The following is a 15,892-nucleotide window of genomic DNA, read 5'->3' as shown; positions in this document are numbered from 1 at the left end:
CAGTGCCTCGGTTGAAGGCCTTGATCCTCACTAGGTCATTAATTAAATATGCAAATGAGCCTTTGAGGGCTGCGTTGAGAATTAAGATGTTCAAGGGAGGAAGCAGGTTTCAGATGGGCCCTTCTCGCAGGTGGGCATTGATTCCCCCTGTCCTGCACCCAGCACTTCAGCAGATGAGACTCATGGTGCTTGTGTGTGAGGAAACCGCTGTCCTGATAGGAGACACCCTGATGCAAGCACAAAGCTGGGGAAAACCCATGTACATCAGCTTGGTCCGGTGGAAAGTGTTCCTGTGACAGGGGGCTGGAGCTGGACTGATCTTTAAGACCCCCTCCAACCCAAACCGTTCTGGGATTCTATGAAAAGGATGAAAAGAAGCATCAGGAAAATCCCAAGTGTGTGCTGGCACTCGGCTCCCATCCTCCCCCACGTGCATTGCCTCCGCGGGGTCCAGCTTGCAGATTCATCTTCCCTGGGAGATTAGCGACTAATCTCTCCTTCATCCGCCGTCTTTCTTATCTGTATTGGGAGCCAGACTGGAAATTACTGAGTCCTGCTGGTCCCGGGGTCCAGCCCTGGTGAGTGTCAGGAGGATCTTTGCAGGGGGCTCCCACAAGGAGGGGCGAGGGAGCACGGACCACGTTCAACAGAGAAGCACAGACCAGGCAGGAGAAAGGGGATGTTTTCTCGTCCTTGCTGACCATCCCGTTCCTAAGAGCAGACAGGGAGCATCATCCCAAAGGCAAGAGCAGGGAAATCCGCTGGGAAACCCCTCCTGCTCCTTCCCGCAGGCATTGGGGCACCTGCTCCTTCTGATTAAATCGTCTCAAGGTAATTGTGCCTGTCATTGAGACAGATTAACGGGTGACCTTCTGCCGCTGGAGCAGGATTGGCGGCCGCCGCCGAGCTCCCAGTCCTTCTTTCCCTCCCACCGGCCACGGTGGCACAGCCGGGCAGAGGATTCCCGTCCACAACCGGTGGGAAGATGCCCGACAGTGGCCGGGGCGCAGCGGGAGCCACAAGCCGAGAACGACGTCTGCCGGGCTGGCAGCCGCTCTGCCTGGACATGAGGTGGGTGTCTCCCGCGCCCTGGGGTCTGGGGAGCCGGCAGGTTGGTCCGGAGACTGATATCCTCCATCGCCGCACTGAGGACCGCTGGTCCCGCTGCTCTGCAGTGGCAGGAGATGCTCAACGGAGGCAGAGCGCCAACACTCCCACTCCATCCCCACCCCAATCCCTGCGGGTCGCTGCGCTCCGGGCTGCGTTTCCAGGACCATGACCTCCATTCACGTCTCCCCATGGGCACCGGCTGGGCTCAGCCTGTCCCGAGGAGCCCGGCCGTGGGGTCTGCCTCTCTCTCACAGGCTGTCCCTCCTCCGCACCTAGGGGCCATCCATATCTGCCCGGAGCTTCTTAGAGAACCGGCAGCTACCGCCACGGCCTGGAACAACTGTGGAACAGTGCCTTAGGCGCTCACCCGGAGCTTGCCCGATGCCGGGGCTGCTCCCCACCGGAGACGAATGCCTCCTTCCCCGGCCTTGCAATGCAATTATGGGCCTTAATGGGCTTAGCCATCTGGAGCCCGCCCGCAGGCACCCCGGCACAGCTCCGGGGCTGAGACAAGCGTTGCTGGGCAAGGGGGGCTCCCCCAGACCCTGGCCCCCTGGGGATGCGGAGCGGGGCCGGAGCCCCAAGCTGCTTTCCTGTACGAAGTAACTTCCCGCCTTTCTCCCCCTGGCAGGACCTTGCGCCCAGCCCGGGGCTGAGCCGCCGCCCCGGCGCCGCCATGGTGCTCCCTTACGCCCGCAACAGCGGCGGCGCCGGCGGCTGGCTGGCCCCCGAGGAGCCCCGCGGCCGCAGCAACTCCATCCCCCCGGCGCAGACCCCCACGGCCAAGCATATGCTGGCCTACCTGCCCCGGCCGCCCACCGACACCAGCCGCTACGGCACCTTCCCGCAGAAGGTATGGCTCGCCCCAGGCTCCGGGGCATCCTCGGCACACGATGCCGCCGGGCTCTCGCGGTTGTTGTCGGAGGCGATTTCTCACCGACGGGCTCCTTTCCCCCCCGCAGCCCGATCTGCCGCCCGTCCCCGGGGCTCTGGTGGAGGACGGCGGGCAGAAAGCCGCCGCCGCTGCTGCCAAGAGAGGCGCCCCGATGCCAAACTACCCATCCGCACCCCGTCACAGCGGCTTTGTCCCCGGTGAGCCGTCCCTGCCTCCGAGCCGCGGGAGCCTGACCGCCCAGCACCACCGTGGACGGCCGTCCTGGTGCCCGCCACCTGCCCCGCAAGAAGCGGGTGCCCGTCTCTATCCGCTGCACGCCCTGAGCGTGGCCAACATCCCCAACTTGTCCCGCGGCAAGACCTCCGCCCGCAGCTCCACCATTCCCACCCCGGAGGGGCTGCAGAGCCGGCGCTGCAAGCTGCTGGAGGAGGACAGCCCCATGGCCCAGGCCGGCAGGCGGCAGCGGCAGCGCTACGTGACAAAAGTGGGCAAGTGCCAGGTGAATCTGGGCAACATCCAGGACAAGAAGAGGTTCCTCTCAGACATCTTCACCACCATCGTAGACCTCAAGTACCGCTGGTTCCTCTTCGTCTTCATGATGTGCTACGTTGTCACCTGGGTGGTCTTTGGCTTCATCTACTTCCTGGACGCCTGGGTGCGCGGTGACGTGGGGCACCAGGGCGATCCCGAGTGGCAGGCGTGCATCGAGAACGTGGACGGCTTCGTGTCCGCCCTGCTGCTGTCGGTGGAGAGCCAGCGGACCATCGGCTACGGCACGCGGATGGTGACGGCCAACTGCGCCGAGGGCGTCATCCTGCTGATCGCACAGTCCATCGTCGGCTCCATGATCGACGCCATGATGGTCGGCTGCATGTTCGTTAAGATCTCCCGGCCCAAGAAGCGTGCCCAGACCCTCATCTTCAGCAAGAACTGTGTCATCTCCCTCCGGGACGAGAAGCTGTGCCTGATGTTTCGTGTGGGGGACCTGCGGGAAAGCCACATGGTGGATGCCAAGATCCGGGCAAAGCTGATCAAGTCCCGTCAGACGGCCGAGGGGGAGTTCATCCCCCTGGAGCAGTCGGAGCTGAACCTGGGCTATGACACGGGGGAGGACCGTCTGTTCCTGGTGGAGCCGCAGATCATCTGCCACGTCATCAACCGTCACAGCCCTTTCTGGGACATGTCGGCCGAGTCACTGCGCCGGGAGCAATTTGAAATCATCATCATCCTCGAGGGCATCGTGGAAGCCACAGGCAAGTGGTCTCGGGGAGTCAGGGTGGAGAGGGGGGGCTCGCCTGGGCTTCTGGAGATGCTGGGCAAACCCTGGCCCAGGAGTGACATCTGAGCAAGAGAGGCTCGGGGTCCTGTGTGTCTCCAGCGGGCCGTGGGTGATGCAGGGCTGGAAGCCCCTCGCAGGCAGCAGGGGGCTCGTTGTGGCACCCAGCACAGCCATGTTCTTGCCGCAGGAATGACGTGCCAAGCCCGCACCTCCTACACGGAGGACGAGATCCTCTGGGGATACCGCTTTGAGCCCTGCATGTCCCTGGAGAAAGGCGCCTTCCAGGTGGACTACAGCCGCTTTGAGATGACCTTTGAGGTGCAGACGCCAGCAGCCAGCGCCAAGGAGCTGCACGAGCTGAGGGAGCTGGAGCAGCAGGAGCACTCCACGCTCAGCCTCTACTGGGACCACCTGGTGCAGCCGTGCGCGCTGCCGGGGCCCGGCGAGGACGCGCTGCCGGGCATGAGCGGCCCCGGGAGCGCGGCCGAGGGCGGCCGGGACGAGCCCACGCCGCGGGAAGGCCCTGCCTGAGCTCCCCGGCCCGTGCCCCACGCCAACAGTGCCATAGCCCACCCTGCTCTGTGGGGCTGAGCCCTCGCCCCTGCTCCCCCGGCCGCAGCCACGCGGCATTCTTTTTGTTGAGCTGTTCTTTTGTAACGAGGAGTACGAGGCAGTGGGCGAGTAAAGGCTGTTCATGACAAAACCACCCAGCCGTCAGCCGCGTTTGTTCTGGGGGAGCCCTCGGCGTCTGGGCAAAGAAGAGGCAGAGCCCAGAGCTCCCCAGTGCCGCGGGCTCAGTCCTGCACCACCTCGTGGAGCCTGACACAGCGCCGTGCCCCCCAGCACCCCAAACTGCCCCCGGTCCCTGACATGGTGCCCCAAGACTCCCTCAGCAGGGAAACATTGCACCGGGCTGGTGCTGCAAGAGGCTGGACACGGAGTAGTAGAATTAAATTAATATTGTTACAGGAATGACGCCACTGGAGTCACCTGCAGCACTTGGCAGGGCAGTGCCTGGGCCTGAGCCAGGGGCCTGGACTGAAAAAAAAATCAATAAAATCTGTGTATGCAGGGTCTGGCTGGGCTGAGGAGCCTCCCTGTACTCCCCAGTCAGCTTTGCCTCAGGGGGTTGCAGAATAACCCCTTGGATTTAACCCCTTTTGTCCACCTTTGCTTTTCCTCTATCAGCCCACCTTTGTATCTCCCCATGGAGTCTTGGGCAGGGTATTTTCTGACCTCAGCTCAAATCTGTCCTGCCCAGAAGGGTGTGAGGGGAGGGATGGAGCTGGGGAGGCCCTGGGGCAGGGGTCAGCCAAGCACAGAAGGGATGCATGGGGGTATAATATAAACATGTATATCACTGTCCCTACCCCACACCCCCTGCAGCCCCAAATCCCCCACAAACATAAAACTCCCTGCACAAGAAAAAGTTAAAAAAAAAAAAGCTGCAAACAAGTGATTGTAGGTGCAAAGTTAATAAGGGTCAACATGCACATTGATTCGATATAAAACCATGATGTGCCTATTAAGCAGTTGATTTCCATATCGCTAATATTCAAATACAGGCCACTGGGCGAATAACAAACACAAACTGGGTTATCACACACATGGTCGCGTTTCACAGCACGGGACACGCTCGGGTGCCACCGAGCCGGGCCAGATTCCTATCCCTGTCACATTCTTGGCCCCGTCCCTGTGTCTGTCACATTCCCATTCCCATTCCCATTCTGTGTCCCATTCCCGGTCCCATTCCCGTTCCCATTCTGTGTCCCATTCCGTGTCCCCTTCCCGTTCCCATTCCCATTCCCGTTCCCGTGTCCCATTCCCGTTCCCGTATCCCTTTCCCGCTCCCGTTCCCGCTCCCGTTCCCGCTCTCATTCCCCTTCCTGCTCCCATTCCCATTCCCGTTCCCGTATCCCTTTCCCGCTCCCGTTCCCGTTCCCGTTCCCGTCCCCGCGGGGCCGCAGGTGTCGTTCCCCGTCCCGACCGCCAGGAGTCGCTGCCGCCGTTCTCGCCCGAGCTCCCTAAGTTCCCCCCACTGCCGTGCTCTACTTCCGGCGCGTCGCGGTGACGTCAATCGTTGTGCGACGCGGTGACGTGCAGAGCTCTCCGGCGGCGGCCGAGGTGGGAGAGGAGCGGGAGCGGGTTGGGGCCGGGTTGGCACTGGAGCGGGAGCGGGTTGGGGCCCGAGCCCCGCACCGAGCGGGACGAGCCCGCCGCGCCCGGGAGGAGCGGGCCCGGGCCCTGATGGCGGCCTTCCCTGCAGCCTTGCCCCGGCTCACCCGTATGGCGCGGCCCTGAGGGGAGATGACCGACCAGGAGAACAACAACAGCATCTCCAGCAACCCCTTCGCCGCCCTCTTCGGCTCCGTCGCTGCCGCCAAGCACTTCGCCGCCGTCCAGAAGCAGCAGCAGCTGCGGCAGCTGACAGGTGGGGAGGTCGAGGCTGGCGCTGGGGCAGGGGCTGGCCCCGGGGAGGGGGCGAGGCGGTCCGCTCGAACAGGGGCTGGCCCCGAGACGCTGAGGGCTCTGTCCTGCAGGCGAGGAGACGTCCATCAGCCAGGATGACTCCGACAACAGTGTCTCTGAGAGCCTGGATGACTGCGACTATTCGGTGGCCGAGATCAGCCGCTCGTTCCGCTCGCAGCGAGAGCTCTGCGAGCAGCTCAACATCAACCACATGATCCAGAGGATCTTCCTCATCACCTTGGACAACAGTGAGCCCGGCAGGCCCCGGTTTGGTGGGGGTGCGGTACAGGCTGGGGCAGCTCTGACAGGGGAGGGGACGGCTGGGAGGGGACAGTACTGTGTGCTGGAGCTGTGCTGGGGACAGTCCTGCCTGCAGGTGGAACAGAACAGGTCCCTCTGCCCTCCCCAGGTGACCCCAGCATGAAGAGTGGGAATGGGATCCCAGCACGCTGTGTGTACCTGGAGGAGATGGCTGCAGACCTGGATGACCAGGACTGGCTGGACATGGACAATGTGGAGCAGGTATGGACTGCCGGGGGCTATCTGCAGGCTTTGGCCACCAGATTGAGCTTGTTTAATCAGAATGTACATATGGTATCCCAAATACTTTTCCAAAACTTGGCACAAAGCTGCCACTTATTGTTTTGCTGGAAAAGTCCATGAGATTTTTGGGATATGAGACTGAGAAAAGTGTAGAATTTGGGGAATCCAGCCCTTCCTCCTGGAAGCTGCGGGAGTTTGCTGCCCTCTAGGTCTGTGTGGGTGGGAAAGGGAAGAAAAACCAGAGAGCTCAGTCAGCAGTGTCCATGCACACTCTCATCTTCATTTGCAGCTGTATCAGTCATTCCTGCTGAGGATTTCAGTGGAAATGGTTTCTGGTGGGGGTACTGTTGTTCCATGAGGGACTGGAGGATTTGCTCAGGCTAGAAGCAGCTGAGGGTTCTCACTGCTGTGCTCTGTTATTTAATGAGGGACAGGGAGAGCTCTTCCCAGCAGGAACCAATTAGCCTGTGTGGTGTGGAGCTTCCTCCTCCGTAGGGATCAGCTCTGTGCTGGCCTGTGTCACTGTGCCCTGTCTGTGCTGGTGCCCAGGCCCTGTTCACCCGCCTGCTGCTGCCGGAGCCCGGGAGCCACCTGATCCACATGACCTGTGCCAGCAGCCAGAACCTCTCGGCCGACCGCGACGCTGGGGAGAGGCAGATCCTGCGCTACCTCTACGCCTGCTTCCGCAGGGCACGCGAGGAGGTGGGCCAGGCAGCTCTGCACCCCGCTCTGCAGTGAGCCAGCTGGAGCTGCAGTGCCTGGGCCCAACTCTGCCTTGTTCTCCTTGCTCAGATCACCAAGGTCCCCGAGAACCTGCTGCCCTTTGCCGTGCGCTGCCGCAACCTGACGGTGTCCAACACTCGCACTGTGCTCCTCACCCCCGAGATCTATGTCAACCAGAACGTGTACGAGCAGCTGGTGGACCTGCTGCTGGAGACACTGAGAGGGGCACGTAAGTGCAGCCGGGCTGTGCCACTGCCTCTGCTGCCAGGCTGCCCTGGGGTTGGGTGAAGCTTTGGCTCCCCTTGTTGTCAGAAGGGGGGGTTGTGTTTGGGTCGGTTTGCTGTTGGAGCACTGTGAGTAATAGCCTTGTATCTCCTGCCAGAGTTTGAAGACATGACTGAGTTCCTTGAGGAGGTGATAGAAGCCTTAACGATGGACGAGGAGGTGCGCACATTTGGGGAGGTCATGGTTCCCGTGTTTGACATTCTGCTGGGGAGAATCAAGGACCTGGACCTCTGCCAGATCTTGCTGTACACATATCTCGATGTGCTCCTCTACTTCACAAAGCAGAAGGACATAGCAAAGGTGGGTACCCTGGCTTAGACAGGAGCTTTTTGCAGGGTCATATGTACAAGACCTGATATGCAGAGGTCAAACGAGCAGTGTGGTGTAACAACACCTAACCTGTGTAGTCATAGCCCTCTTCTCCCTTCTCATAGCCTGCCACAAACCCATCCGTTTGTTAGGGTTTTTTGCTGGGATTTTGGACAACTGTCAGCATGTCCTGATGTGTTCCTCAGGTTTTTGCAGGCTACGTCCAGCCCAAGGATCCCAGCAATGGACAGATGTACCAGAAGACTTTGCTTGGTGCTGTTTTAAATATCTCCTGCTTGTTGAAGACCCCTGGCGTGGTGGAGAACCATGGCTACTTTCTGAATCCATCCCGATCCAGCCCACAGGAGATTAAAGTGCAGGAATCCAACATCCATCAGGTGGGAGAAGTGGGGCAGTTCTGCTTCCTGGGGTGTTAGTGGCCTCTCATTGCCTGAAGGTTCAAAATGTGGCATCAGAGCTTGAGTTCCACTGCTGGTTCAGGAATAGCCTGGCTTGCAACTAGGCATGTCCCAAAACTGCTTTGAATCCTCCAGCTGGAGCATGGAAACAGTTTTGCCAGCTGCCTTGGGTGGTTGCCAGCCAAGTCTTTGTGCTTTACCAAAGTTGCCTGAGCTTTTGGAAAAAGGGTGGGTGGACTGGTGGAATAGACATCAGTGACTTGAAGTGCTGGAGATCATCTGTCTTAGGTATTGCAATCACCAGGGAGTGGTTTTTAGTACCTGTCCTGTAATTAAAACACTAATTGATTCACCAGTTGAGAAAGTGATAGGCAACATTCTCTCTCGTTATGCAAGCAAATTTCTTCCTTAGAGGAACACTTAGGAATACCTCGGAATTCCTTCCTAGGAACGTTCCATTCGGTCAGGAGTAAGTGAAGCTTGAGGATGCAGCATATAAATACAGGAATGAACTGGGTTGCAGAGGTCATCCCTGAGAGGGGCTTTCCCACTTAGGGGTTTTTTCAGGCTGTCAAAAATAGGCAAAGAATTTTGGATTTGCTCTGTATGAGAACAAATTGTCTTAGCTGTGCTTTTGAGGACATCCCTAACTGTTGTTTGCTGCCAGCCCCAGGATCTGACCTGCTTGTAACACCTCTGTGTGATGGGTGATTCACTGGGTTTCCTGAGGAGCAGGACGTGGTCTGGAGCAGGAAAAGGGTCTGATAGCAGTGATATCAGAGAGGCAAAAGAACAGCCCCCAAAGACTCATTCAGATGTGTTCTGTTTCGTCTAACAGTTCATGGCCCAGTTCCATGAGAAGATCTACCAGATGCTGAAGAACCTGTTGCAGTTGTCACCAGAGACGAAGCACAGAATCCTCTCCTGGCTGGGAAACTGCCTCCATGCGAATGCGGGCCGCACCAAGATTTGGGCTAACCAGATGCCAGAGATTTTCTTCCAGATGTACGCCTCAGATGCCTTCTTCCTCAACCTGGGGGCTGCCCTCCTGAAGCTGTGCCAGCCCTTCTGCAAACCCAGATCTCCAAAGCTGCTAACCTTCAACCCTACCTACTGTGCCCTGAAGGAGCTGAACGAAGAGGAGAGGAGGAGCAAGAATGTACACATGAAAGGTACATCTAAGCATTGGGGACTAAGGGAATGGGAAAGGAGATCTCCTCAGGTTCCCACTTTACCCAGTAGTACCCTCTCAGTGGATGCCATTAGGGTTAGGGGAGAGTTAAAAATGTGGCTAGAGAGGAGCAAGAAGAGAGCAATAAAATCCTTCCAGTATCACCCGGAGCCCTTTTGTGTCCTCAGGAGGGACCCTCTCAAGCCCTCTCCTCACCAGCACTGCTGGGTAGGACCTTATGCAGAGATGCTTTTCCTTACAGGTTTGGAAAAAGAAACATGTTTAATCCCTGCTCCGAGTGAGCAAGAGCCGCAGTTTGCGAACAGCTACAACCTGGTAACGGAAAACCTAGTGCTCACACAGTATACCCTGCACCTGGGGTTTCACAGGTACTTGCTTTCAGTTCCTTTGGGGCTGTTTTCCACCCATGTGCAGCTATGCACATTTCAGTAAATACTCTGAACACAGGGTGGTCAGCTGAGCTGCTGCTTGAACTTCAGCCTGACTAATTGCAAGAAGAAATTTTGCTCACATTTTTGTTAATCAGGATACACTCAGGCTTTAAACAATTGTGGGTTTTAAGTCTCAAATCCCCTTGGCCTTTCTGCAAGTATTTTATCCTAATAAAGGAGTCTTGCAGGCTCCATGTTATTTATAGACACCAACAGGCAAGAGCTGTGTATTTGTAGGTTGCTCCATTCCCCCTCTCCTTGGGGCAGGAGCCTCATCCAGATGGCAGAGCACCTGCCCACTGGGAGTGTATGTCAAACAGCAGTGTGAGGTAGCTGTCAGCTTCCAGGAGAGGATTTTCTGGACACTAAAACACTCTGTTTTGCACAACTTCCCTCTGCAAATCGTTGCCTAGATACTGTGAGGTCATGGCTGATCCAAGCAGAGTCCCCTTCTGGTTTATTCTCTAAATATAGACATTGACAAGAAAGTTATTATGCAAGTGGTTTGTTGCTGGGAAACTGAAGTGTCACCTTGCAAGCGTCTCTGGGCCATGTTGGATCTCTGACCTCAGTGACCCAAGGGAGCTCTGCTATGTCCCCAGGCCACTCTGAGGTGCAATGGTCCCTCACAGGGTCATGTACCTCCCAGGTCCTGCCAAGCCTTTCCCCAAGGCTTCCCATTGCCAGAGTCCCAGACAGGGTACCCACAGAAAATTATCTGAATCCACCAGCACAGAACAGTCTCCCACCAGCTTCTGCATTGGTGAGGCAGGATGTCTGTCTGTCTGTCTCCTGAGCCCCTCCTTGCCTCCTTTCCTGGGCAGGTTGCACGACCAGATGGTAAAGATAAACCAAAGCCTTCACCGCCTGCAAGTGGCATGGCGAGAAGCTCAGCAGAGCTCCAGCCCTGCTGCTGACAGCCTCAGGGAGCAGTTTGAGCGCCTGATGACCATCTATCTGTCCACCAAGACGGCCATGACGGAACCGCAGATGCTGCAGAACTGCCTGAACCTGCAGGTGTCCATGGCAGTGCTGCTGGTGCAGCTGGCTGTGGGGAACCAGGGCAGCGAGGCGCTGGAGCTGACCTTCCCCCTGCCGCAGGTGGAGCACAGCGCGCTGGCCTACGTGCCAGGTGAGGCCACGGGTGCTGCTGGGCTCTGTGCCAACACCTGCGTACATGAGCACTGGAAGAGCTGCCTGAGCAAGTGCTTCCCTGTCCAGGGCAGGACACGCTGCCACCACTGACATTGTGCAGAATATTCTCTCTGAAGAAGATCTCTCTTAGAGAATTGGGGCTGTTTGAGGGGCATACTTAGGGTGGTGAAGCTGCTGACCTTTTAGAAGTCCTCACTTGCAAGTGGCAAGTTCTACATTGATTTAGTGTTTTCTCTATATGTAAACTCTTTTCTGGGGCTTGCTTCAGGATTCTTCCCTTGGGGATTGTGTAGAAGTGTGTCATCAGCAGACAGATGCTGGATTCACTCCGTAAGTGACCTGACTTGTGGGAGGGAAGAGGGGAGGTGAGTGCCAGGTGTTACTCATGCCATCAGGCTGGGCATCCTTCTCTATGGCAGGTTCTAATACAGCTTGTTAATTACCAATACTTTATCAGCATCAGGGTAGTGAAGGGAGAGTGGATGGGAGGCTGGAAAAGGGCAAGGTGAGCTGCCTGGAAAGGAGCTCAGCTACAATCTCTGTTTTCAGAGTTCTTTGCTGATAATTTGGGCGACTTTTTCATTTTCCTGCGGCGTTTTGCTGATGACATCTTGGAGACTTCTGCTGATTCCCTGGAGCACATCCTTCACTTTGTTACTGTTTTCATGGGTGATGTGGAGAGGTAGGTGCAGCCCTGGGTTCTTGTGCAGAACACCCGGGTTCTTGTGCAGAACACCCGGGGTGACCAAGCAAGTAGAAATTGCAGAGCTGTCTTGAGGTTTGGTTTGTGCAGCCACGAGCAGGTTGATCTTTTTGAAACAGCTGAAATATGCCTGCAGGAGGCACAGAGGGACTACAGGCATGCCTGGAGGCCACAGGCTTCATGCAAGGTTCAAATGGGATTTAGTGCTTAAATATGTGTGTTTGGTTGTATGATGCAGAAACCTCATCAGCTACAGCCATTTTGTACTTGTTAAAGGGACTCCTGGGATTGATCTGTTGGGAATATCTTTGTGATGTCCACTGAACTGAACTGAGCAGTTCTATCGATCTTCCTGATAAGACATCACCCTGCTTTCTGCATTTCTGTTGTTCATTCGTTTACACTCACGTGTAAATGCAGTGAGCTCCTGGCAGCAACAGCTGCAGATGGAGATTTCCCATGGTAGGCAGCTCTCATTGTTCCTGCTCATTCCTCATTGGGAGGTGGAGTGTGTACTTCTTCTGGCAGTCCCCTACAGCGTCACCTGGGGCAGATGGTTTGCCTTCTGTCCCACAGAGGTATACTCTAACCTCAGTGCTTGGTGCTGGACAGCATATGCAGCAGGCAAAGCACTTGGATTTGCAGGGTAGAAGGGAAGCAGGTCCGTGGGCAGTAGGAAAACAGCTGGGAGGGCTGGTGGGATTTGCTCGAGACCTCCAGCTGACAAGAAGGCATTGGGCTGTGAGTGGTAGAGCTGCTGTAGGATGGTGAGAGCAGCAGCTTGGCTGTTCCCATACTCTCCCTTCGCCCGAGATTCCACTATGGCATGGTGTCTATGCAAGTGACTGCTGACCCAGAGCTGGCTTTACTGATGGTCTGCAGCAATCTGGCACGCAAGCATGGATGAGCACAGATGCTGGAATGATTCCTGAGCAGCTCCATTCTGCATTATGGACATGCCATCCTGGATTTGCTTTGTTTCTCTTGCAGGATGAAAAATCCTCACCTGCGAGCCAAGCTGGCTGAAGTGTTGGAAGCTGTGATGCCTCACTTGGATCAGGCTCAGAGCCCACTCGTCTCGAGCATGTTCCATCGCAAGCGAGTGTTCTGCTCTTACCAGCACGCTGCCCACCTGGCCGAGGCACTCATCAAAGTCTTTGTGGATATTGAGTTCACAGGTAAGCGCGGAATGGGAAGAGCTGTGTTCCCTGTGTAGCACCCATGGGGGACTGTCCACTTGAAAGGTTCTTTGGCTTGTGCCCAGGTGACCCACACCAGTTTGAACAGAAGTTCAACTACCGCCGTCCCATGTATCCCATCCTGAGGTACATGTGGGACACTGATTCCTACCGGGACAGCATAAAGGTGAGGCGAGAGGTGCATGCCTGAGTGTGCCATGTGGGTGTGCAGCTCATGTGGGGAGTCACGTGGCTCCATGTCCTGCCACTGGGGCTGGGCTGCAGAATTCGCTATTCCCCCTTTCTTTGCAGGCTCTGGCTGATTATGCCTCAGAGAACCTGGAGGCAATGAATCCCCCTCTCTTCTTGCGCTTCCTTAACCTGCTCATGAACGATGCCATTTTCCTCTTGGATGAAGCCATACAGGTAGGGCTGAGCTCACGTTCCATCACTATCAGGTAAACAAGTTCTCACTTCCTAGGTGCAATACTGAACTGGTGAGTCTCTGCATTAAGTAATATGCAGGAAACAATCCCAAGATGGAGTGGCCAGTGCCCTGGGAGAAGGGGTGAAAGCAGGAGGAAGGGTCTGGGGCCCTGTCTGTGGGTTACCCTTCCTTCCATTGGGTTCAGGAGGCAGCTCAGAACTAAGAGGAGCAAAAGGGCTTTTTCAGACCCAACAGGAAGCACTCTAGGAAATCTGCCTGTTCCTAATCTGGATACACTCAGGCTTTAAACAATCACTGTGGGTTTTGATTCTCAAATCCCCTTGGTCTTTTTGCAAGTGTTTTATCCTAATCAAGGCCTTTTGTCTCCAGGCAGTTCTCCTTTGTGATTACAAGGGAATTTCAGGTGCTCTCATGTCCCTGGTGTGTGTTAAATGTCTCTCCACTCCTTTCAGAGCTGCTGTTGCTGCTAGAAAGGGCTATTTTGGGGAGCTATTACCTGCCACAGAACTGATTGCTGGAAGGCCAGCAGATAAGATGGGTGATATGGATGTTGCCTCACTCGTTTTGAGTGTTTCTGGATCTCCTTGCTTTCACCACCCACCCAAACACTCCATGTGTTCTGTCTTGCAGTACCTCAGCAAGATCAAAGTTCAGCAGATTGAGAAGGACCGAGGCGAGTGGGACAGCCTGTCCCCCGAGGCTCGCCGTGAGAAGGAGTCCAGCCTGCAGATGTTTGGTCAGCTGGCACGTTTCCACAACATCATGTCCAATGAAACCATTGGCACTCTGGCTTTCCTAACTTCAGGTAGGGAAAATGGCCCCTCCTGCCTGCTAGGACTTAGGGAAGAACCCTGCCAGGGAGTGAGCAGGCAGGAACTTGATTTCAGTGTGGTCAGATGACGATGGAGTTGCTGTGAATCTGCAAACTTGTTTTGCTTTCCAGAAATCAAGTCTCTATTTGTGCATCCTTTCCTTGCTGAGCGCATCATCTCCATGCTCAACTACTTCCTGCAACACCTGGTTGGGCCTAAAATGGGAGCTTTGAAGGTGAAAGATTTCAGTGAGTTTGACTTCAAGCCACAGCAGCTCGTGTCTGACATCTGCACCATCTACCTAAACCTTGGGTAGGTGAGGAGGGGAGTGAGCTTGTCGGGAGCCATGCAGGAGCCATCTTGGTGATACTGGGTGGGGAATGCTTAGTTACACTAAGCTTTTCTTTAGCTTTGAGTTCTTTGCTATGGGAATGTGGCTGCTGTGGGGACTGTTTTGCAGCCTGATAAATGGGGATTTTTAAACCTTCCTCTCACATAACCTGGTGCAGGGATGAAGAAAACTTCTGTGCCACAGTCCCCAAGGACGGCCGCTCCTACTCACCGACGCTCTTTGCCCAGACCGTGCGGGTTCTGAAGAAGATTAACAAGCCTGGCAACATGATAGTGTCTTTTAGTAACCTGGCTGAGAGGATCAAGGTGAGCACTGGAGGGGATTCAACATACAAAAAAAGGTAGAGCTGGTTCCCTGTGTCCTTTTCACTCTGTGTATTGCTGCATCTTTGCTGTGGAGCTGGATTTCTGGGAGTGGAGCTTTGTGCAAGGTCCAGGTGGGGCAGCTGGGAGGGTTCCTTGCCTGCCCAGACCTGTGAATGCTCCCTGGTTTTTAAAGAACGGGGAGGCTGAATCCCTCAGAGCTACGTGTGCTCCCTAGTCTCTTGCAGACCGGCAGCAGCAGGAAGAGGAGACATACGCAGATGCCTGTGATGAATTCCTGGATCCAATCATGAGCACTCTGATGTCAGACCCCGTGATCCTGCCCTCCTCCCGTGTCACTGTGGACCGATCGACTATAGCCCGACACCTCCTCAGGTGTGCAGCACAGCCCTCACACCTTGAGACTTTTGGGAATCTATTTCACATATCCAGTGACTCTTCCTGGGCTCTCTCTTTTTTTTTTTTTTTATCTCTAGCACCAGGAGTGTCCAAGTAATCTCCTTGATTTTTTATATTTCAGTGATCAGACAGATCCTTTCAATCGGAGTCCCCTCACTATGGACCAGATCAGACCAAACACAGAGCTAAAACAAAAGATACAGAGATGGCTTGCAGAGAGGAAAAAGCAGAAGGAGGAGGAGCTGGAGGACACGCTGAACTAAAAGACAGGATCTCATCTCTAAACCTCCTGTCATGGGCGAGATCATAGCCATGCAGGGGTAATGGCTGGAGCTGCCACTCTAATGATGACCACATTTAGTGCATTGCCACCACCTTTGGAGTCTCTCCTCAGACCTTCCCCGCCAGCCCTTCTCTGTTTTCCTTTCAAGACTCTAATACTACGACATCCCACTGCACTACAGCTTCGAGCCTCAGCCTTGGGAGAAGAACACAACCTCCTCATGATGTGGTGCCCTGGCTCTCTATTACCTGCTCTTTGTGTTGGCCACGTTCTTTTCCAGCAACACCAAAAGCCTCCCTCTGTTCTGTGTTTAAACTGTAACCATCTTTCACTTGATGAAAGGGAGGGGGACGTTTTTCTGACTTTTATGTGCCAGGGGTGTAGCAGGGTTTACTCCCCCAGTGAGTGTTGGGAATGGCGGGCGTTGGAAATTAAACACAGAGATTATCTTACAGCTCGTGCTGGAGGTCTGGCGGTGCCGGGAGCTGTAAAAAAACTCTTTGGGCTTGGTGCGGGCACCGGCGCGCTCTCCGCCCTGCGCGGGTCTCGAACCCGCGGATCCAGCGCGGCCCCGCCCCGCCGCG

At 55.8% G+C, this 15,892-nt stretch overlaps 2 protein-coding genes across 2 annotated transcripts; both read left to right on the top strand.

Annotated features, from left to right (window-relative positions):
* Positions 1-1,786: 1,786 nt before the first annotated feature.
* On the top strand, positions 1,787-5,585 carry LOC311162834 (G protein-activated inward rectifier potassium channel 4-like; the record flags this gene model as incomplete). The annotated part of the gene is made up of 4 exons (XM_084221414.1): positions 1,787-1,963; positions 2,073-3,258; positions 3,472-3,804; positions 5,314-5,585. The coding sequence occupies 4 exons, from the start codon at positions 1,787-1,789 to the stop codon at positions 5,583-5,585; spliced, it is 1,968 nt and encodes a 655-aa protein (XP_084077540.1).
* Positions 5,237-15,753, top strand: UBE4A (ubiquitination factor E4A). The gene is made up of 20 exons (XM_084221632.1): positions 5,237-5,408; positions 5,551-5,715; positions 5,825-6,001; positions 6,163-6,275; positions 6,846-6,998; positions 7,089-7,248; positions 7,402-7,604; positions 7,820-8,011; positions 8,871-9,204; positions 9,466-9,592; positions 10,480-10,787; positions 11,360-11,492; positions 12,504-12,691; positions 12,778-12,878; positions 13,004-13,117; positions 13,770-13,944; positions 14,083-14,263; positions 14,461-14,608; positions 14,844-15,001; positions 15,147-15,753. The coding sequence occupies exons 2-20, from the start codon at positions 5,592-5,594 to the stop codon at positions 15,286-15,288; spliced, it is 3,231 nt and encodes a 1,076-aa protein (XP_084077758.1). The 5' UTR covers positions 5,237-5,408; positions 5,551-5,591; the 3' UTR covers positions 15,289-15,753.
* The last annotated feature ends 139 nt before the right edge of the window (positions 15,754-15,892 follow it).

The sequence above is a fragment of the Fringilla coelebs genome (genome assembly GCF_963513975.1).
Source record: "Fringilla coelebs genome assembly, chromosome: 25".
Taxonomy (NCBI): Eukaryota; Metazoa; Chordata; class Aves; order Passeriformes; family Fringillidae; genus Fringilla; species Fringilla coelebs.
This window is presented reverse-complemented; position numbering and strand designations above follow the sequence as displayed.

Coding starts and splice junctions, on each gene's coding strand:
- UBE4A (XM_084221632.1), top strand. CDS start 5,592: ATGACCGACCAGGAGAACAACAACAGCATCTCCAGCAACCCCTTCGCC. Junction 5,716..5,824: donor GCAGCTGCGGCAGCTGACAG/GTGGGGAGGTCG, acceptor TCTGTCCTGCAG/GCGAGGAGACGTCCATCAGC. Junction 10,788..11,359: donor CGCGCTGGCCTACGTGCCAG/GTGAGGCCACGG, acceptor CTCTGTTTTCAG/AGTTCTTTGCTGATAATTTG.